Source organism: Halichoeres trimaculatus, unplaced genomic scaffold, assembly GCF_033239565.1.
Source record: "Halichoeres trimaculatus isolate MK-OKI-2021-1 unplaced genomic scaffold, fHalTri1.1 fHalTri1_scaffold_4, whole genome shotgun sequence".
NCBI lineage: Eukaryota > Metazoa > Chordata > Actinopteri > Labriformes > Labridae > Halichoeres > Halichoeres trimaculatus.
The window spans coordinates 12,517,638-12,540,071 of NW_027437182.1; the positions used below are offsets into that span (position 1 = coordinate 12,517,638).

A 22,434-nucleotide genomic window follows, 5' to 3' on the forward strand; every position below is an offset into this window, starting at 1 on the left:
AAAGCGCGTGAGACAAGTCGTTTTCATGAGTGATAAGCAAGCATTCACAAACATAAACAAGAAGCAGATGACAAAAGAAGATCAGAAAGTGCATTATCAAAAAATTGCAGAGAAAAAAATTGTGAATTTGGGATATAAAGTTGAATTTCCCTAACCTGTGTGAATTTCAGTTTGTTCCACTGTGCAAAAATGGATCAATTTCTTTTGAATCAGCCTTGAAAAAGTCTGAGTCTTTAGCTCCACCATAATTATTTGGAAATCTATAAATGAAGCTCATGAACAACTGTTGCAGCTTTAGTTATTTAAGGGTTATAAGTTTTGATCAAACTTTACAAAATAAAGGAAACTCTTCCTTTGATAGTTTGGTCAAACCTGGAAACATATTTGAATGTTTTTGCTATGGGGTACAAGTTTCAGGATCAGACTCGTGTTGTTTTTCTGTTCAAACTTTCCTTCACAGACCCAGTTTAATTCACTTGAAGCTGTTAGGAAATTGTTTTTTTACACCCAAACTGGAAATGTTCATGGTCTTTCATACTGTAGGCGACCTGAGTGACCCTGAAGAAATAGATAATATGTTTCTCTCTGGTCAAGCTGAAACTTTCCAGCAGCAGCAGTTGGCAGCAGTGGAGGCCTGTGTGAACCACAGGATTTTGTTGTACACAGACCCCATCTTCAAGACGACTTTTTCCCTAACTGTTAGTTGTTAGTCGCAGCATGCTCTTTAAGTTTTGTTTACTACATCATGCTTCGATGGGGACTGCAAAGCTGACTAAACTACAGCAAACTTCTCTCCACTCAAGAAAACGCCTTCAAAACTTTCAGTGATGTAAGTGGAGCAGTATTCTTGTGATGTAATTTGGGCCACTAGTATCATCCACCCATCCTCAACAATGGGGTTAGTCTCTGGTGTTGTAAAGTTGTTTTTATGTGTCACACTGCGCTCACAGCCTCAAACAGACAAAGCACATTGTTTAACACCAGAGGAATTTAGAGCATCATTGAAATATGTGAGAATTATGTTAATTATGAGAAAACAGGGATTGGAAATGACCGTGGGGCTGCGTATGATTGGCCTGCAGTGTTTCTGTTGTCATCCTCCGTGTCTATAGCTCACAGGCCGACAGACATGATGTAAGAAATAGTAATAATGTGCTCATGTGGAGTACTGGGGAGTTTACTGGGACACTGTCTTCTTGGTTGTGGGGAGATCGGCTCTGCCAGGGGATCTGTTTTATGTTTTTTTGTTTTTGTTTCTTTTTCAATTTTCCTCTTCCTCCCTCTTATTCTTCCTCTCTCCTTCCTGGCTCTCTTTTTCACTTTGTGTTTTCAGGCCTACTTAGCTCCCTGATGAAGAAATCACTTGAAATACTCCTTGACTATGGCAGACTTTTTACTGCAAATGACAAAAAAAAGACCTGATCTGTTTTTCTCAAACTTAAAACTGTTGAGACCTCCTGCTTTTAAGGGCACTAAACAAACCTGCCTACCTCTTTAAACATGTTAGAAAAAAAAATTAAAATAAAAGTAGAGGAACCAATCGAAACATTTAATTGCTTGTTGTGTATTTTCTTTTCTAATGTATATCTTTGGATTCCTCAGGGAGAGCCGATCACTTTCTGTGAGGAGAGCTTTGCGAATCATCGCTCGAGCACCATGAGGAACTTCCTGTCCATGGCTGTCAACCTGCAGCTTTTCAAACAGGTACAAACAGCTGTATGAAAGTGCGTGTATGTGTGTGTGTGCCATGATTTCCTTCAACCAGCACCAACTGCTCATTTTTCAGTCCACTTTGGCAAAAAAACATCTTGCACTAGAAAAATGTCTAAAATCTGGACATAATGTTGAGCTTTATGCATACAAACAAAACTTATAATCCTCATGAGATTATTCTCATACATAAGTAATATCCTGTCACGTACACAGGTACACTGATGGATGCATGTCTCTATCTTTATAGACGAGCATAAACAGAAAGGATGACTGAGTGCTTATATGTCAGGTTGCCGTCAACGTCAGTTTATTTTGAGCTCTTTATTTATGAGCTTTTTTTTTTTTTTATTCAAAGGTTTAAAAGTCTTCATCATTACAGATGAAAGTTTCCTCTCAGCACTCCTTGTGTTCAGCAAACTGTCAGCTGGGTAGAGTTAGCCTTTAGCATCCTGACAGTTTGGTTGTTCAAAGTGAGGAGAAAAGGAGGAGCAAGAGGCCAGGGATTATAGACGGTTATTGACCCTGAGGAACTGTTTACTGCAGTTATCTCTGAGCACACATTTTAATGTCTCTTCTTTTTGTTAAACTGTGTGAAAGCACAAAATGTGGTCTGATTTCAGCTCGAAAAAAATGACATGTACACACAAGATACAGTATCTAGTTTGTATTCATATACTGAATTCTCATGTAAGCACTGGTATGCTTTATTTATACGTGGTTACATGAGTTTCCCTTAAAATCACTCATGTATAGTTAATATGTTTTCCCCTCAGAAATACTAAACTTACAGCAGAGTGCTGAGACACCTCTGGCTCTAAAGAAAATTTCCTCTCACCCCCTTGAATTTTTCTTTGTGCTCTCTGACCCGTGATAGTAGTGAGATTCACCCCCCGAGAGTTACAGCGCTGCGGCCTCTCAATCAGCCTTTTGTTTCTCTGGACACTCTGCCCCGTCTATAATTTTCCCAGGCAGAGCAGATAGTGAGCAGCAGTTCAAAGCATCCTCCCTGGCTGGCTCCTGCCTGAGCGGTAGCATTGGGAAACAGGCCCTTATCTCCTCCTCCTCCTCTCAAGCAAGGGGGATGGGGTTAGCTTATCTCCTCCACTCCTCTTTCCACTAAAGTGAGAGAGGCCAGCGGTCCATCCAAGCTCTGCTCCGGCCATGACCCACATCCGCTCCCAAACACACAAACAACACTCAACTTTCTCGGCCACACACATACACACATTAATTTTTATAAACATGAGAACACACTGGGGGTGAGGAGGTCTGGACTTTTTCCCATCACATTTTATGATTCATGCCTTGTTTTTAGCATTGAAGCGCCTTTGAGTGAGTTTTCTTCATGGTCACAAGAAAAAAAAAACAATTAACTTTTATTTCATTGATCATGTAGCTTGTTTGTTTGTTTTCATGGTCTCAAGATAATGTAAACAGTTGCGTTTAATGTCCCTGTGGTTGTCAGAGGGGAATCACAGGACGTCTCACAGTAGCGGTTTAGTTCAGGTGGTGTTAACCTACAGTTTAGGTTACCCAATTACCATGTAATAAACCCAGACCCCAATGAAACATGTCTTATATCAAATGTTCAGCTATGTATGTATAATTTATCTACTTACACACAGCAGCTAAGGTGTGGAATTTGTCACATTTACCTGTATGTCAACAATAGTGAGTCAATCTTGAGCCAAATTCAAACCACATTTCTAAAAGAGGTAGCACACAAAAACACACACTACACACATGCTGAAGCATGCATGCTGAACATGGAGGTGTTACCTGAGTTTAAGGTGTCACCATCTCTGCAGGAAATTGCTTTTCTTTTCTCCATGTGATTCTGTTTTCATTTCTTGTAAAGCAGCTTTATGGCCTTGTGATCAGCTACAAGTTATTTTGTTTTTTACGGGGGTAACAGCTCAGAGTTGTTCATGCAAATTCAGCAAATATTATTAAAACTTTGGGAGCAGAATGGCCTTGTTAAACAAAGAGACTATTGTGTGCAGCAATATGATATTAAAGCCATCAGTTAAGACTTCTCCACACTGACATGTGTTATTGTTACAAATTACTCACTTTAAGGTTGATTTGAAGCACACCTTACGAGGGACTGTTGTTCAGAAAATAATACTAGAGTTTTCTCACCCTATGAAACTTCCTTTAAGGGTACATGGTCTTTCTCTCTTTTTTTTAATTTCACCAAAGTGCTTTAACATTACATGTCACATGTAATGCAGAGACTGCTGTGTAAAACGTCCTTAAGTAGTAACCAGTCCTATTCACACACTGCTGGCACAAACACCAGGCAAGGTTTGGGGTTTAGTAGCTTGCCAAAAGACACTTCTATTGAAAGCATGGATCTCACTGCATCTTTTTTTAACCACATTGTGAAGAGATATGTTGGATAAATACTGAAAAGTTAGAGATGATACATGGTGAGCGGGTGTTTATGCTAAACAGAATCCTGACAGGGTGAGACAAGACCCAATCGTGTAGTTGTGTGGGATTTTGTCTACCCTGTAGGGACTCTTTTCCACATTACTACCAGTTCACTACATATTGTTTTGCTTATCACTTGGCTGCAACTACAAAAATGTAGGTAGCTACTGACATGCTAAGAAGCTGAGGCTAAGTAGTTTGTTTATGCAGCTTCAAGAAACATCACATTTACAGAATCAATTTTTTTCCTGTTCATGTACGCAAATACAACATATGGAGCCTTGATGCATTCATATGTTCTATAACACTATTGGCACTGGGTAGAGCAACAATATCACAGAATCCCTTCATCACTTCCATTTGCCATTAAGCATCATAAAGCATCCCAATGTTGTTGTCAACCATCAATCTTTGGCTAATTATCAATATTCATCATTTAAAAAACATGCATATTTAGGCACTTAAATAAATTCTTATGTTGATTACCCTACTCTGAAGCTGATGACTTATTGGAAAAATGTCTTTTACTTGCCTTTTTATGTTTAAATTAGATATTTCAAAGGTTTCCAATTTCTGAGAACAAAACAGATCACAATATTAATTAAATTAGTCATTTCTAAAAATATGAGCAATATTTCCTCTGGTTCATATGTTGGAATGTTTTTTTTTTTTTTGGTGTGTGTGTGTGTGTGTGTGTGTGGGGGGGGGGATACAGAGATCTCTAAAGGAAAACTAAAATGTAATCTGTTTTTATCCAAGGAGACTGGACTGTTGTGTTTACCCCCACATTAAAAATAAAAGCCCAGTCAAGCCTAACTATCTTAGTATAAACTATAAAATGAGCCAACCCTAAATCAGCGTTTGTTCACAATGTCACAGTTTGGTATTTTTAAACCTGTCTGTCCCTGAACAGTCTGCTCAGTCCACCAACTCGTCCTGCACTCAGAACAGAACAAGTGGGAGATTCCCTTCCAAAGAATGCGGAGGAAGCCTGTCAACATTAACCTGCTTCCTATCAACCATCCTCAGCTCCTCCACACTGTCATGAATGTGTGTGTGTGTGAATGTGTGTGTGAATGTGTGTGTGTTCAGCTTTGCAGACACTGATTCAATGAAGTCTCTTCCTCTTATTGACAAAACAAAGCCATACACAGTTTTATTGAGCCTGTAGGGGGGGACTCCTGCTTTGATGATTTACCGCCAGGAGCCTTTGCAGACAATGTGCGTCCCATCAATCAATAATCATCCGTCATATTCGGGGTGTATGGAGAGGCAGGAGCTGAGACACTGAGCGGGGGAAAGGTGTGTTCTTGCAAATGAGAAATCTCATCGTCTGTCTGTGTCCACTTCAGGAGGCTAGAAAAGTAGATTACTAGAAAACCATAAGGAATCATGGAAGGTTCCACCTGCCATCTAAATATTTTATTAAAAATCTTTTATCGTATGTCTCTGTCAAAATTTTTAACATCTTTACTTGGTTTGTCAAGGCTTTAAAAGATTGCAATGCCTGTGTTTTAGGATGCCCATGGGAAGCTTAAAATAGAAATTGTGTTTCCAGTTGCTCTCCGGGCCTCTGTCATTTTGGCAAAACTTTCAAAGCTCCAGGTAACTCACAAAAGACGATGGCATGCTGTAAACCAAAACCCAGCCTTCAAAACCTCCTTTAGAGACCTTTAGGTCTTAAGTGATGTGATTTCCACCATATCCTTTAGTTTCTACAGTTTATGGGCTAAATTTCCTTAAATAAGACCCAGGTTGCAAAACACATTACCTTTACTTCCCGTCCTTATATGGATATCTCCTTAAACGAACCCCTGTGGAGACATAACCCAAACTTCTAGCTCCATGATTTCAGAGTTGAAATAAATGTAGCCCGCTGTGACAGGCCCAAGAATGAGTCAGTGTGCTCGTTGCCAGATGGAATAACTCTTCCTCTCTTCTGTCTGTAACCACAAGATGAACAGGAAACAAAGTGACATGAAGACATAGACAAAGTTTGGAACTCTGTGTACCAGAGTCTGTTTTCTGAGCTCTGGTTTGATGTGTGACCACATCTAGTCTTGGTTTAGTATGTTATATAAATGAAAAATGTACATAAGAAAAATTATTGAAAGTTCGGGTATCAAAATAGTTTCTTAAGACAAATTGAATCTTGAATCTTGAATTAAACTAAATCATATTCTCTTTTAAATGTTTATTCTTTTTGTTTGTCTAATCTTTTCTTTATTTCTTTCATTGTTCTTTTTTGTTCTCTCTCTTTCTTTCTTTGTTTGAAAAGGCAATGAGCTTATGTGTTGTGTACTTATGTTTGTGTGCTTGCATAATGGCTCCACGTGTGCCAGAGTGAGTGTTTTTTAAGTGTCATTTGTTTGTGTGAGACTGTCGCCCATTGTTGAGTAAAAGTCTAATTAAGGCCCACAGTGAGGCAGGTAATCTGGCCGGGGTGTGTGGAGGGAGATGGGGGAGGGTGGGGTCGGAGGGTTGGGGGTAAGTGGAGGCTTTGGCGAGGTGATGATTTGGGTTGATTATGTGCACTAATTGGGCCGGCTAAGTAGCGGAGCAGCGGTTGGAACCTGCAGTCTCACCTCTCATTAAAATGATCTAATGATGAGTTTCCAGCTCTTCTGACCGGAGGAGCGGATGGCCGTGTCGGTCGCTAGTTAGCAGGCGTTCCCTGAGGACATGCACCCAAAAAACAACCTACACTGTTGTTACATTTTGGACACACTTGCAGAGGTGGGAGTGGGTTTGCTTGGGCTTAGAAATGATCTGACAGTGTGTTGCTGTCAAGTATTATTATTAAAAAGAACAATGCACCATGTGTTGTTGTTCTTAAAAATACAAAAGAAAGCTTGAAAGGTGGGAGGTGTTGATTGTTAATTAGTGCATTCCTCACTTGAAGCACATTTTTGCATTAAATTAAAATACTCCATACATATGACCTATACAAATAGACACTAATGCTGATTGTGAGTAGGGACGTGAGCTTTAAGTCAACTTAACAACTGCTTAGTCATTGTAGTGGCACCAGAAGTCAGTTAGACTTGTACTTAAAAAACAGAACAAAATTAAGGAAATTTGTGTTTGGTCAATTATTTCTTTTTCTTTTTTTAACAATACTTCTGGGCAAGAAACTGTTTATAGTTACAAAGAATGTTTATTTTTTGTGGCGCATTTGTGAGGAAAATGAATTTATTACATATGCAGAAGAGCTGAGTGTGTGGGATGTGCTAATGAAAAATTTGCCAAATTGTCTCTGCCAATGCCAGACAACTCATTCTGCCATAGACTTTTGTTTTTGGTTGTTTGGTGCATTAAATGATTAATTACCAATAATCTACTAAACACAAATTTCCTTTCTTGTCGTGCTAAGCCTAGTTCAACTACTGTCAGCTTGAAATCCCGGCTTTGTCCAAGTTGTAGCACAATCACACACCACTGACTGGGTTTGCACCTCTAGGAAGTGGTTACTGCTATGAAACTTCAGTGCTCTACTACCTGGATGTAAACAGGCACAGTTTACATGTGGCGTCCTAAAATGTGGAACAGTTTGCAATGTTTTTAGCTAGAAAACCTGGACAAAGACTGGTTAAAGTGGCAAAATTGACAGAAGTAGTACATGCCCCTCATAAGTGTATGTTACAGTTCAACACAGTGCAACACATCTGAAATTCACCCGCATCGTGTATCACAAACATTTTCTCTCTTACATCATATGCATACCTTTAAAGCACGATGGTAGACTGTCAAGTCAATAAACCTTATGGAGTGTTGATTTATGGGAAAGACTCCTAAATTAAAGACAAGTGCAGCAGCCATTGTAGACTGCACATCTCTTTGCATCCCTGGTGCATGAAATGAGAATGCATCGTGAACCTCCATTAAGAACAGAAGGTTGGGTGATAGCTCTGCTGGTGCTAGCCACAATTTGACAATGTTTTCCTGCCAGCACAGTGGTTTGTCTCTAGCAATATAAGATCGATTTGACTATTTTCTAAGTGTTTTTTAACCCTTAGACAAGTCAAAAAGTCCGATTTAAACTAGAAGCTTGAACAACTTGGAAATTAGCCATGAGCTGCTCCTTCCTACCTTTACACAAAAAACTTAGCAGATATGGAAAAAAGGTCAAGTTTTAGTCCAAGTTTAAACACAAAATTGAAAAACAAAACCAGAAAAGCTTTTCCAGCAGAATCTCTCCATGACTTGCCCAATGATTTTACTGCGAAGTTTTATTGTCCTGCTGAGGTTTCTTGATATAATAAGCGATGGGACAGGAAACTAACAGCAACTTGGGGGTCTGTGTGGTTACATTTGGCTAATAGAAAACAGTGAACCATGTGTGTGACTGAGAGAGCTGCGTTAACATAAGATTTTCAAGTCTAGCATCTAGAGATTATAGAGAGTCACATTTCATTCAATAAAAAAATGCAGTGCAATGGTTTTCCACACAACTGGGCCTGTAAACTGCTCAGAGGAGGTTACAAAGCTGTAACAACGAGCCAAAATCACAAGAAATGTGTATAAAACTATCATCGATATTCCATTTGTTTTTTCTCTCTCCCGTCATCTGTGATTTTATTTGCAAATAGCTTGTAAAAACTCATCAGATATTTGTCATGCCTAAACGTCCAAACAAGACGCTCATTTTTCATCACATACCAACATGTGCTGAACGATTTGTGTGTCAGTGTATGTGCGCGATTGCTTGTACTTGTGTGATATATTTACGTGGTTTTTGCAGCCATGCTTATGAAATGTGAAGCTGTCTTGGCTATTAGCTTCATGTTTACGTGATGGGCTTTTTATGCACTCCATGTTACAAAGGGAGGAAATGAAACTTCCTCATGTCTCAGACAGTGTGCAGCATGTAGTCTGCCACCTTAATCCCTCACCTGCTCCATATTACCAAATCCCTATTACCTGCAGCCCATCTAATCTTAGGATGTAGTTTCTGTCAGGTAGGATTAATAACACCCTGCTGTGGTCTGAGTGTTTGAATCTCTATGTATGTGTGTGTGTGTGTTTGTTTAAGTGTGTTCAGATCCCCCTCCTCCCTCCTCCATTCTTTAATAAGCACGTTGTAATTTATGGTTGCAGTTCATCGACGGACGGCTGGCCAAATTGAATGCAGGCCGCGGCTTTTCTGACGTGTTTGAAGAGGAGATCACAGAGGGGGGCTTCTGTGGAAGTGAGTAGAGCTGCCCGACCTGTCCATCAATTAGCCATATTATTTGTATTTGCTATATTTCATGCAAGAGGCAGAGGTAATTGTACAGAGTAAGATGTAAAAACAGGGAACACAAATAGTGGAGACTTTTAACATGGTAAAAACTTGAAAAGACCCAAATAAAACCTTTCTCTGTGACGAATGTTGAGCAATTGAAGGTCTCTAGAAACTTCCATGATCTGATGAAAGAGATGAGAACATTAAAATGTTTTTGGATTTTTTTATCACAATTTAATGTGAAGAAAAAATAGCCCCAAGATTGAAACCAGTTTTAAATTTCTCCTTCATACACTGTGACAACATGTGTTATTGAAGTACTAATGCACTGTAAAATGTGTTTCCCCTGAAAAATATAACAGTTGTTGGAATAAATAAGCTGTGAATTAGTCCTTTAAATGTCTCTGCCATTCAGAAAGTTTGCTCTAAAACAGCATTTACTGTCTCCTTTCATTCTGTAGGAACGACAAGTATCTTGAATGTTATTGTTCTAAATATCTTCATTGAAAGTGCCGCAAAGGTTACCTTTACATCTGATTCAATTTCGTGAAAGATAGATGAAGGACTTGATCATGTTTTGCAGGATTATCACAGACATCAAAACTTTGAAATCCCACAGGACTATCCAGACAAATTACAGGATCAAAGAAGTTGTTGTTTGATTTGTATTAGTAGGGTCACCATCCAAATAATACTGGGTTCATCAGTTTTGATCCTAACCTAAACCCACACTGTCATCTTTGATTTGTTTCTTTTCGTTTGATAGTGAACGCAAACAGGACCAGGAAATGTCTCTTTCTTTCTGTTCAGCTACCAAATGAACAACAAGCAACAGTAAAATGTTAAAGTTAACACTTGTGACTGATTAAGTAAAAAAGAAAAACACAAATAAATCTAAATAAGGTGCTGAATATAAAATGTGTGTTTATTTTTAGAGCGTTTGATCAGTTTTACTTCCTGTCTTCAATATAAAATAGTTTTATCTGGATGTTTAAAATGTCTCAGTCCATCAATTTCCTTTTCTTTACAATGTTAATACAGTGCAAATGATTAATTCATACTTCCTGTGTTTTATAAATCCCTCCAGGTAATTCAAGGTCCTATCAACAGTGGATGCACACAGTAAAGGTATTCACAGACTGTCCTGCATTTCAAACCTAAGTGCTTTTATCTGCGCCTTTTTTTATGTTTCACTCATTTTATTCCTGAGTTACATTTAATTGAAAGTGTGATTGACACGACTCAGTGTTTGAAGTCGTGCTGTTACCTTTGGAATGAAGGGGGCCGCCTGAATGTACAGATCCGGCTCGAGCGCGGTTTGGTGTGTGAAGCGGCGCGTGCAGCAGGACAGTGGAGACAGACAGGGATGGAGACAGAAGTGATTTGACGTGACAAGACGTCCTCCGACATGACATGTTGATCTGGCAGCAAACACAGGCGTTACTCCGCTGAACCGATCCAAGAACACAGATCTCTCCCTCCTTCTTCTCCTTCTCCTGTCTCTCTCCTCCTCTTTTCTTTCCCTATCTTTCTCTTTATCTCTCCCTCCTCTCATCTCTGCCACAGCCCCCCCCTCTCTCTGAGAATCTCTCCCTCCCCCTTTCTCTCTCCCTCTCTCTCCACATGCCGTCAGCAAAGGCTGAATTAGTTCTCTAGAGTGCTCTTCAAAGGTTTGTTAAAGTTCACATTTCCTGACTGACAGGGATCTATAAGAGGGGCCTTCACCTCGGCCCCTCTCCTCCTCTCACTGCGCCGACTTCTGAAACGCTGTCTGCCATTTACTCTGTTTAGCCGTTTAGCCGACGCTTTGTGCTTACACTAAAGACCAAACAGAGGAAAAGAGTTGAGACGCTGAGAGAACTCAGAGAGAAAAGAAGAAGAAGACAGGCACAGAGAGATATTTGGTGCCATAATGTCAGTCTGCAGAACTCAAAGTACAAATCAATCACGCACAGGCCCCTCTGTCGCTTTTAGGCTGCTTCTAAATAAAAACCTCCTGAATGTTAGGTTCCATGCAGTTTATCATGGCTCAGCAAAACAATACCCTGTCTCTTGTCAAGGTGTCTTAAGCACAAGTTGTATTACGGTACTTTTAAAGCTGCAGATGGAGCTTTCCTTGTGTTTGACGTTGAAAATCACACATGGGGCTTTGTTGTCGTCGTTATGACAATTGTCTAAATTGAAAATCTGTGCAGAAATCTTATTCAAAGCCATTAAAATACATATTAAAGTTATCAAGTTATACCCTTGTCTTTATTTTTTTTTCTATATAATTCAATGTTAACTTGTTCAAAAATGTATTATTACATTTTGATTGAATTAAATGTCTTCTTAATGCCTCTGAATTACTGACATGATTTCCAATTTTCTGTGTCTACAACAGAGAGGAGGAGCCCTCTTCAACACAGCTGTGACAAAGGTAAACTGCTCTGGATAACAGCTCTGTGATATTCATGTATCTTAACCCCCCCCCCCCACACACACACACACACACACACACTCTTTTTTGTTTCAACCTTTAAATCCCACAAATCATCCGTTACTGTCCTGCATATTGTGTCATTTTGTAAGTTGTGAAAATGAATCAGTATGTTTGACATATTTGGTAAAAATGTGTCCACTTTGAGCTGAAATGATGATGGGTGCATTGTTGGGGAGTGGTCCCTGTTTGATAAGCAGTACCGTGTCGTTATGTGCAGTACAATAGGTGGTCAGGGTGCCCTTTCATGTTATTGCCGCCTGTTAGTGCGCGAGGCTCTCTCATCCAGCCTTTTGTCTCCATGTTTTTGCCATGGGGATCAAAGCATTTCTTGATGTTACATGAAACCTGAGCAGAATGTTAATGCAACATGTTTTGATTAGTAATCTGTGTGTGTGTGTGTGTGTGTGTGTGTGTGTGTGTGTGTGTGTGTGTGTGTGTGTGTGTGTGTGTGTGTGTGTGTGTGTGTGTGTGTGTGTGTGTTTTTCTGCCTCCTAGGCCAAGAGTCATGCCAAGAGGGGCATCCGGGACATTAAGGGCAGACTTAAAGCGCGGGTGAGCAGCATGGACCTTCACACCTCTCTGACAAACGTGCACACACACACACACACACACTTTTTGTGCACATATTTCAGTTCTGAGGCACACAGATAGACACATGCCCCCCCTCATAGAAACAGACAGGAAGGCTGCTTTTCATGGAGAGTGTGATTCCAACTCTGGGGCCTTTAATGACTGCTGAAGCCTGCTTAGCGCTTTGTTCAGGGCTGTACATTTTTAACCAACGCCCCTCTGGCTATGGCCTGTCATGTCATCGCAGCCCCGGCCCCTCTTTCTCTTTTATTGTCTGCATATTTCATCAGTGAGCCTGTGATTTCCTCAAAGCTAATGTAACGAGGTGTATGTTTCCATAAGCCTGATGGATTTGATAAGGCAATAGCAGTTTGATCTGTCAGTGGGAAACTGAGGAGAGAGGGCACTGATGATGCACAAGGAGGGAGCACAGTAATGGATGGCACACACACACACACTCACACAAACACACACTCACATTCTAGAGGCAAACAGAGGTGTTGATATCTACTTAATTTGAAGTTTAACAGATTTTGTGTATGTTCATAAATGAATTTGCAAGCAGACAAATTAATTCAGCTTTCTGGGGATCGCTCTCAGTACTTTTATGTTGCTGCTGGCCACAGATGTCTACTGAAGGATGTTAATGCAGAAACATATTGAGATTAAACTCATCAGAGGTGACTACTTTGAGTATAACTTCTGTAACCTCAAAGAGAACAAGGCAGTTAATATTGTATCTGGTAGTTTTTATTAGAATTAAAAATGTCTGAGTTTGTCTCTCTCTGCTTTCAGACTTGAAACTATGTCTGTATTATTAAAAACAACTTGCACAAATAAATACTTTTATATTAATATGTTATTTTTAAAAGCCTAACTGATTTCCTAACATATTGGATGTTAGGGCTTTATGCGAATTTTGCTGAAACAAAGTATAAAGTGCACTTTTTGAGGGACTATTTTCAGCAGCGGATTTGTTTCACAGCCAGTTGTTTACAGCTGCAGTGCATCTTTATTGTACCAGAAGAACGTGCCATTACATACAACAGTGTGTCTTATGGTTTTGAACAGCACTCTCATGGTGGAGTGCATGAGTAAGAGAAAGTAGGAAGCCTGTGATCCACAAAACTTGTAGAAATTTTTGGTAAAAGAAACATATAGAATATCAGCACACTCATCCTCTAATTCTTAAAAAAAAAATGGTCCTGAAAAATAGCAACAAACTGGACATAAATCATTAATGTGTGGCACAAATCATGCAGGATTCACACTCATGGTTTCTCTCTCCCAGGAGGACGAAGAAGACGGGGTGATGGTCTGCGCCGGGTCTCCAACCAGCACCAAGAGCCTGTCTCCAAGGAGACTGCAAAAGATGAGACGGGTATCACACACACACGCGCACACACACACACATACAAACACACACAGATGCACATCAGTAAATTAGTTAACTACATGTACACTGCCCGATCATATCAGAGCTCAGCTTTCACTGGACCGTCATGGACCCAGTCTTCCACTTCTCTGCTCCTTTCCTTCCATTTTTCGTTCTAATTTCTCTCTCTGTCTCTCTTCCCCTCTCCATCTCCACATCTTTCTCCCACTTTTTTTAATCTCCCGCTCCCTCTCCCCCTTCTTGTAACAGCTCTTGGAAGCACAGTAGTTTGTCGAGGTGCCAAATGTAATGATAAGCATTTTTTCCTTCTTTCAACGCACTGGTGTTGTACATTCAGTAGTTTTCTCTGAGCGTCACGGACAGTGGAAGCAACTCATCTGCTGGTCAGCATTTCCTCTGAAGAATTTTGCTTGTGCACCATAAGTGGATAGCACTCTCCTTTTTTTTTTTCCTTTGTTGTGTGCAGAGCTGGCATACAATGTGCACACGTATGCACACTCACAAAACACACATTCATCAATAAATTTACCAGAAGACTGAAACATGTAAGAAAATTATGAGACTGAGCAGTTGAAAATAAATCTGTAGGTGTAGGAAGTTTAGCTAAATTAAAACTAGTCACTTCTGTATGTTACATGTTTATGTTTAAGCATGTGAGCATACAGCTTCAGGCTTCATCTCCACTGGTATCTATACACTTAGCTGGAGCTGTCTAGTTTTTATCGCTAAATTAAAAAAAAAAAAAAAAACTTAGTGGACAGAATCTGTCTAAACAAAAACAAAAACAACATGCCTGCATGCACACACTGACATTTTGGTCACAGTCGTGTGTGAGCGTGATTAGGAGAGGTTGTGCTGTCTCTAATTAGCGTTGTGTTTCCTGCGTGTGATGAGGCTGGAAAGACTTAGCGCAGTGGAAGGTGTGACGGCCTGGGAGAGGAGAGGAACGGCAATTAGGGCTTTCTCTAAAGGCCTCCTCGGACACTCCTCCATCCCCTCCCCCCACCTATAGTACACACACAAACACACACACACACACACACACACACACACACACACACTCACAAAAGACGAGTAAACCCAACACACTCACAGATTAGCAGTTAACTTGCTATTGAAGTGCGCACCAACACATATTCAGGATATATACGTGCCCCTGTCCCTGTCGCTGAGGCCTGTTCATCGCCTCAGTAACGGGTCCCTGGAGACCAGTGGAGGAGGGACACATAGGACACAGGGCAATACGTCCCGGAGCACTGTTTTTGTGTTTGTGTTAATTTACAGTCCATTATTTTCTCTTCAGCTACTGCTCTTCTAGGTCTTCTCTTTTCATATCGCCTTTCTCAACATCCCAATAACTTCAAAACTGAGGAAGGCTGTTGTGATAATACTAAACATTATGGAGAGCCAGGCTGGGTGATATTGTTCTGTCGTTTGCAACTCAAACTAAAAATTAAGAAGCCTTTAATCCCTTATCCATGTGCAATAACCCCTGAAAGAGTCTACAAAATATTTATACGATAACGGAGCTGCAAAATGTTGGAGCAGTGTTTTGTTTTTCAATACATCATAGTTATACTAATGTACACTAATTAACTTAACTTTGAGTGGAAGTGGAGGCTGTAATTGAAAATTCTTTTTAGATTCAAGATTATTTTTTGCTTTAACATTCCTCTAAAAAATCTTGGCAAGTACACAATAAAAGAAAAGATTCATGGATTTATTTTCTCAAGTGTGCCAACCATGTATTTATTTTCCCCTGCCTGTTTAAAGCACACTATAGTTACATTTCACACAGTTCAAACAAATGTTGGATGAAAACATACCTTTTGTTCCCACTCTCTTTTAACTCTCCATCTCTCTCTCTTTTTATGAGATTGCTTCCTATGAAATCTTGATACTGTCTGAGCTCTGCCCACCACCCCCTTGACCAGGTGTTCCTCGCACTAGAAATTGCTCTCAGTGGGAGTCACCTGGTTAAATAAAGGTTAAGTAAAATGAAAAATGAGAGAAAAGTATCTCATCCTCATCCTCATACCTCCCCTAACTGTAGTGCCCACAGACAAACCAGAAGTAGAACCTCAGCATTCATTTGATCCTGTCGAGTCAGTCTTTAAAAAATATGAAATAAGTCTTTGTAAATACAATCCACAAGTGCGGAGAAAAAACGAGACACTTGAAGTCATGTAGATATTTCAACACTGCACGAAAAAAAAGTTAGATTGAGAAAAACAAACTGGACAAAAATGAACTTTGTAGCTTCAGATTTAAGATTTCTAACTGGGTTTTATGTCACATCTTGTGTTATGATTCGTGTTTTTTGTTATCGGTAAAAAGAAGCAGCTCCATCACTTCCTTTACAGTCAATGTAAAAAAAAACATTTTAGTCTTGACTTTTTTGCCACAAACCTCCAAATTACATTTTATTTGCATTTCATTCTGTCAAAAACACACTCCTAGTGTTGTTTCCACATGTTTACCTCTGACCAAGTGACCAACTAAAGCCCTTCACTGCCATGTAAAATCAGAATCAACTCATCATCTGATACCCTGAAAAATGTGATCTGATTAAAGACATTCCTTCCTCCAGCATGAAAGAGAAATGCCTGAAACATTTTTAACATTCATCTTTTTTTTCTCTCCCTCTCTCTTTCTGAGAACCCCTCCATGTCTGTCCTTGAAATGAAATGAATGATCGGGGAGAAGCTCCTTTAATTAATCGCAACAAAATAATCAGAGTCATAAAATTCATATTCTATTTGATCAGCCAACACACGTACCAAAGTGAAAGTGCTGCTGTCATTTGGGTGCGTATTTCAGCCGCTTCCCAGCGATGTGGGTGATTTGTTGTGTTTGGTGAGCTTGTTGATTAAGAATGTAGGAGTTATCCTTTCATTTGACAAAAACAAGATAGACTTAGACCGCTGACTTCTTCTCTGTTTCAGACAACAGCAGCTATTGTTCTGACTCCTGGTTGGTTTTATACGAGTGCCACGTCTGTGTGTTTTAAATCATGTTATAGATTATGTATAACTGTAGTGTGTGTGTTCTTCACAAGTACACCAGCATGCATGTGTGTACCTCTCAGGTTGGACACAGCAGACTGGCAGCTGTTAAGAGAGCAGAGGAGAGTAGAGGTTGGTGCAGTGTTATGGACAATGACAGCCAGCAGGCGTGTGGCCGGGCTCAGCCCCGGGCTCTGGACTCTTCACCTGGTGAGGCACGAGTGGTGCCAGCCCTGGAAAAAAAACAGGTCCCTGCTCAGGTTGAAGGAGCAGCAGGGTGCTAACAAAGATGTAAAACAGGAAGAAAGTCACTTCTGTGTATGTGTGTACTGTATGCATGGGCAGATGTGTGTGACAGCTCATATGTTCACAGACTCTTAAAACATGAATTGGGTTATAATAAGGAAAATGTGCATTTGAATGGTGACGACTTCAACATGACAGAGTTTAAACAAGCTTCAACTTACGTGTGAAATATCAACATTTAACTTTAAGTATTGCTCATAAAGATATTACGAGCATCACATTCAGCATGTGATTTAAATCCTACAACATCAACAATATGCCAAGAGTAGTTGAAAAGAATGTATATACTACATATCATTTGTGTGTTGCGATTCTAAATAATTAATTCTTTATGCATCTCAGTAGAAATAGACCCTTTATGTCTATAATATTCATTTTCACATTGGTGATGTGGATAAATATTGTTAGAATTACACTTAAGATGCATGATAACAAACTCAGAGTACATTGGCTCTGTCCGTGTGTGTGTGTGTGTGTGTGTGTGTGTGTGTGTGTGTGTGTGTGTGTGTGTGTGTGTGTGTGTGTGTGTGTGTGTGTGTGTGTGTGTTTACATGGTTATTTGTATGTGTTTGTAGTCTCCACTTCAAGTCTCTCCCCACCTTGGAGAGAAGCTTGCTTCCTGGCTGAAACCAAAGTGCCATCTCCTGGCACCTCCACAGTACTGCAGCGCTCTCACTCACACAGAGACACCTGGTGATTTCAGGCCATGAGTTCAGTTCAGCCTCACAGAATGAGCATAATGCACATTCTCCTTCCTTTATATGGCTCCTGTTGTAAGGGAAAGAGAAGCAGGCTTTAAGCTACAGCCAGTTGGACGGACGAGCAGTGGATCTCTCCTCAAACGCTGTTCTTTTTCTTTTTTTTGTCCCTCTTTCGAGTGAGCAGCTCTTTAACAGGCAGACACAGACTTGGCCGTACTTCTGCAAAGGCTCTGCCTCTCCCCAAGGTTTGTTTGCATTTTACCGGCATCTCTTTACATACACTGCCAAGCTGTGAGATCAGTGCCCACTCCAGAAATACCATATGAAATGTATAATGTTAGACTGGCTATTAAAGTCGGCTAGCGTTTGGCCCTGGCATAGTTGTTCTGCATAACCGGTCATGCAGGGAAAGTAGGGAAAAGAGGGGGAAAGTTTGTTTCTCCAAATGCAGCCACTAAAACGATGGTGATGATTATTTTCCCCTCGTAAACACAGAAATGAAATGTTACTTTTCATATCAGATCTGGAGACACTTTTTGAGGCCCCCTGGATTCATTTTATATCTTTGTTTTGGCTTTAATTATACCAGATTATGCAGGGTTAGATGAAGGATTAGTTTTGCAGACGATCATGACTGTAGAAGCTTGTTAAATACACCAAACAAGAATGTTTAAAGCTGAAACTAGTTAAAATGATTAAACTTTAAATTCTTCCGCCAGGTGCTCAAGAACCCAAACTAAAGTAAATAACACCTGACATAAAAATAATGAAGGATAATTTCCCTCAGGGTGAGTTTAGTCAGTTTCTTGTACATGAGATCCTCACATGTTAAATTTAATCCTCTGTTAAAGGAATACACAAGGATTTTTTTCCATTTCCAAATTTCTGGATTGATCTACAGCAGCTTCACTAAAATAACCTGACCATTTTTATTATTTTCACAACTCCTGCCCCTCTGCCGCTTCTCCTCCTGACTCTTTCACTGCATCCGTGCAGTCTCACTCGTGGCATCGTGGCAGAGAGGAAAGGAAGCGAGAGCCAGACTGACAGAAACTGTGACATCTGTCACTGACAGCAGAGTGACGGAGGGAAAAAATGGGCGACAGGAAGGCATGTGGGGAGGGAGAGAGAGTCCCCTTTTTCATTTTCACCTTTCAGCTTCCCATTAGCCGACAGCGAGAAGCTAATGAAGGAGCAGTATGAGAATCTGTTGTTCCGCTATTTCATTCCTTTCCACTGTCCTGTCAGGCCTGGGGAGGTATGGGATGGTGGCAGAGCTGTCACACTTTTGACATAAGAATATCTCAATGTGAATGTCTAAATTTGAAGAGCATTTTTGTTGTTGTTTTCTGACATCTAATTTCAGATCTCAGATTTAACTGCTGTTGTTGCTTCTGACAGCCTCAAGTAACGGACAAAATCATACTTTCTGTCTCACATAACGTGAAACTAATGCAATATGTCGGTTTCCATTGCTCGTTGTAAATAGCTTCATCTTAACAGCTGCGCTAAAGGGTCACAGTGAAGAGAGCGAATGACAAATTGATAAAGCCGTGAAGTGGGGTACCATCCATTTACTGCTCCCTATGGAACTTCCTTTTCGTTGACGGCACCGGAGCTGTAACAAAGATCAGAGGGGACGGGCCTCATGACCTGTGTCTGCTCGTGTTTGGGTTCACCTTGCTTTAATAAACACCTAGTCACAGAGAGAGGCCCTGCTTTCCTTAAACACAGCTCTCTTACACAGACGCAGTCTTAATAGCTTTGCGGACCATGAATACACAGCATTTTGGTTTATTTTGTGTGGGTAAGTGTTTGTGTGCAACAATTTCCGTCCCAAAGTGTCTCACAGGTGCATCTTCACTCTGAGCATCGGCCCGCTGAGGCTGGCTGGCATGTCGGGCCGGCCCCCAGATTTACTGCCCTGACACAGGAATCCATTAAAGGCTGTTTAGGGATCCCAGGCCTGAGCCCCTCTGAAATCTCTTTCATTATAGCTCCAAGCTACCATGGAAGGGGAGCAGCTTGGCCAATCAGCAGAGCCGCCACATGTGTTCGTGTTTAGCCTCATGACTGAGAGGCTTAAGTGGCTACTGCACACATCTCCTCCGCTGACTTTTATGGAGAAAATGGCACTTTAACTCTTTGTGTTATTTTTTTGTAATAAGGTGCGTATGTGACTCTGTGTGTATGTGTGTGTGCATGTGTGTGTCTTCCATGGCCGAACACGAGCCCTAAATGAGGCCAGGCCAGCCACACGTTACATTCCGCCTGTCTGGCTGGCACTCTGTCGGCTAATCAAGACCGGCTTGATGCACAGGTCCAATACTCGACACCTCCCCTTCCCCATTCCCATCATTCTTTGGGGTTTTAAGGAATCTTTCCTCACCTCTCAATATTTCCTCCCTTCCCTTTTTCGTCCATTCCTTTCCTCCTCCAGTCTTTGAGTCTTTTTTTATCACAAGTGTGACACATATCTCTTCTGATTTCTCACCTTTGAGTCTCTGATTTTTGCTACCACAACCACAACACACACAAACACAAACACTGCAGTCTTTAAACACTGCCCCACTGTGCTCAGTTCACTTTTAAGGTTGTAAAGAACAGTTTGAGCTTTGATAATGTGCCTGATGTGAGTTTATAGAGAACATTTCAGACAGAACGCAGAGGCAGAGCTAAGCTAGTGTAAAGAAAAGAAAAAAGGGGAAACACTGCCAAGCTCCCCAATACCGTCACTGATTGACGACAGTGCTAGCATGTTGCTGCTCCCCATGACTTCTTATGTCCGCAGAATAATTTGAGGTATAACCAAAATAAAAGGATCCAAGAGGTGTCAAGCATTATGTAGGAGGGTAAATGTACAAAATGTAGAGAGCGTAAATTAGAGAGTGCAATAGTGTTAACATAAGCGAACATGCACATGCAGTGAGAGGGGAACATGTGCGTCGTAGTGGAAGGCATGTTAATAAGTGGCCTGGGGCAGATTTGGGCTCCCATGGGGAGAGTCCTGCCCTGCTCTGTGAAGCTTCTGTCTCTTCTTTAACCCGCCCATTAAACATGGTACACAGGTGGCTTATTAAACCCACTGTGTGAGACAACTACAGCACACACCGAGCATGCAATGACAAACTCGATCAAATGCGCCGCAATGCAAACCATTAATGCTCTTACTGGTATATCTTTACTCACAGTGCATGGTTTGTAGTTCACATATAGCGCTGAGTTTGGTAGAATACTGCAGGGGATCTTAAAGATTTCTATCCCCAGACAAAAATTTGACAAATTTAGTCTCAACCCTAAGGGTCCAGGCTCATTAAAACGAGCCAGTGCTCCTGTGTTATGGGGACCCACCAGACACAAACCTGCATCTTTTTTCTATGAGGGAGTTTTATGAAAAAGTGCACCTCAGCAGAACAACAAACTGTCTGAGCTTTGTGTTTATCTTGAGCCGTGTATCTTTAAGCTGAAAGCCTCTCGGGTCCACTTTTATTGTTTTATAATGTAATTCTTTGAGTCTAACTACATCCACTTTGCTGTGTTGTTCTCATTAACAGCAGAACTTCAATAAGTCTCCCATGAGCATGGGCCCTCGAGACCACGGCTACGGGCTAGACGATGACGAGCTGGACAGCGCGAGCAAGTAAGCACCCTGTTTTTATGGCCTGTCGCCTCACAACATATTTTCACTGAAGCCTTTTTCATGCTGTATATGTCATCTAAGTTCAGACGTGGGAACTTTTACTGGCTGACTGATTCATTTTCTAAAGGGGAAGTTGATAACAGGATGCGAGTTGCTTTTCAAAGCAGAGTCTGCCTTTCTTTTACTCTTGATAATACTGCCCCCAAGTGGGCAGATTAAGAGAAGAGTTGAAAGAAATGACAGACATGCAGCTTCCCCGAGGACCTGGTTATCACAGTGTATTTGTTGACTTGTACTCTGAGTTATCACTACAATAAAAAGTATTAAACATTGATTATTGTGCCTGTCTCTCTCTAGGATTTCCTCAGAGGACAGTGGGGATGTCCCCTCTTACACCGAGGACAGCGATGATTCCTGCTCACTGGAGCTCGACATAGACTCTCGCTCGGGCCAGATGAACCTGTTGGAAGAAATTCTGGACTCCTTGAACACGACAACGATGGAGCAAGGAAAACTCAGCGCTGCAAAGAGCCTCGACTTTTTCAGATCCATAGAGGAGTTAGACTACAAGCCCATGGTACGCAAGAAATACACTATCTGTACAATGCCTGCCAGCATCTGCTGGGTTCAGAACAAAGGACAGAGTGGTTTTTAAGTTCAGCATTATGGCACATATAAAGATGTATTTATGGGCTCAGTTAAAATATAGTTTGTACATATGCTGCCTAAAATATTAAATTATCAACCTCAAGTGTTGAAAAATAAGTCAGTGCAGAAAAGTGAGAAATTGTAATTCCTCTCATTTCCACTTGAGGCTAGCCAAGGAAACCCATGAGTGCTTGTGTCATAATGCCCATTTTGACAGCTGAGTTAAACGTGTTTACAGCCTTGCACAAAAACATTGTGATCCATTAGGCTGATCTAGTCCTGTTCTGACCAATGAGACAAAATCTGTCCAACC

At 40.8% G+C, this 22,434-nt stretch overlaps 1 protein-coding gene across 3 annotated transcripts in view; it reads left to right on the top strand.

Annotated features, from left to right (window-relative positions):
- Positions 1 to 22,434, top strand: part of dennd1b (DENN/MADD domain containing 1B) — a 122,838-nt gene that overhangs the window by 94,615 nt on the left and 5,789 nt on the right. For 2 of the 3 annotated variants that reach the window (XM_074668004.1, XM_074668006.1), the window contains 8 exons: positions 1,603 to 1,704; positions 9,247 to 9,337; positions 10,461 to 10,501; positions 11,757 to 11,792; positions 12,351 to 12,407; positions 13,717 to 13,806; positions 21,388 to 21,473; positions 21,831 to 22,050. In XM_074668004.1, coding sequence (XP_074524105.1) covers positions 1,603 to 1,704; positions 9,247 to 9,337; positions 10,461 to 10,501; positions 11,757 to 11,792; positions 12,351 to 12,407; positions 13,717 to 13,806; positions 21,388 to 21,473; positions 21,831 to 22,050 — 723 coding nt within the window. The remainder of the gene's footprint in view (positions 1 to 1,602; positions 1,705 to 9,246; positions 9,338 to 10,460; positions 10,502 to 11,756; positions 11,793 to 12,350; positions 12,408 to 13,716; positions 13,807 to 21,387; positions 21,474 to 21,830; positions 22,051 to 22,434) is intronic. The other variant, XM_074668005.1, reaches the window with a different exon arrangement.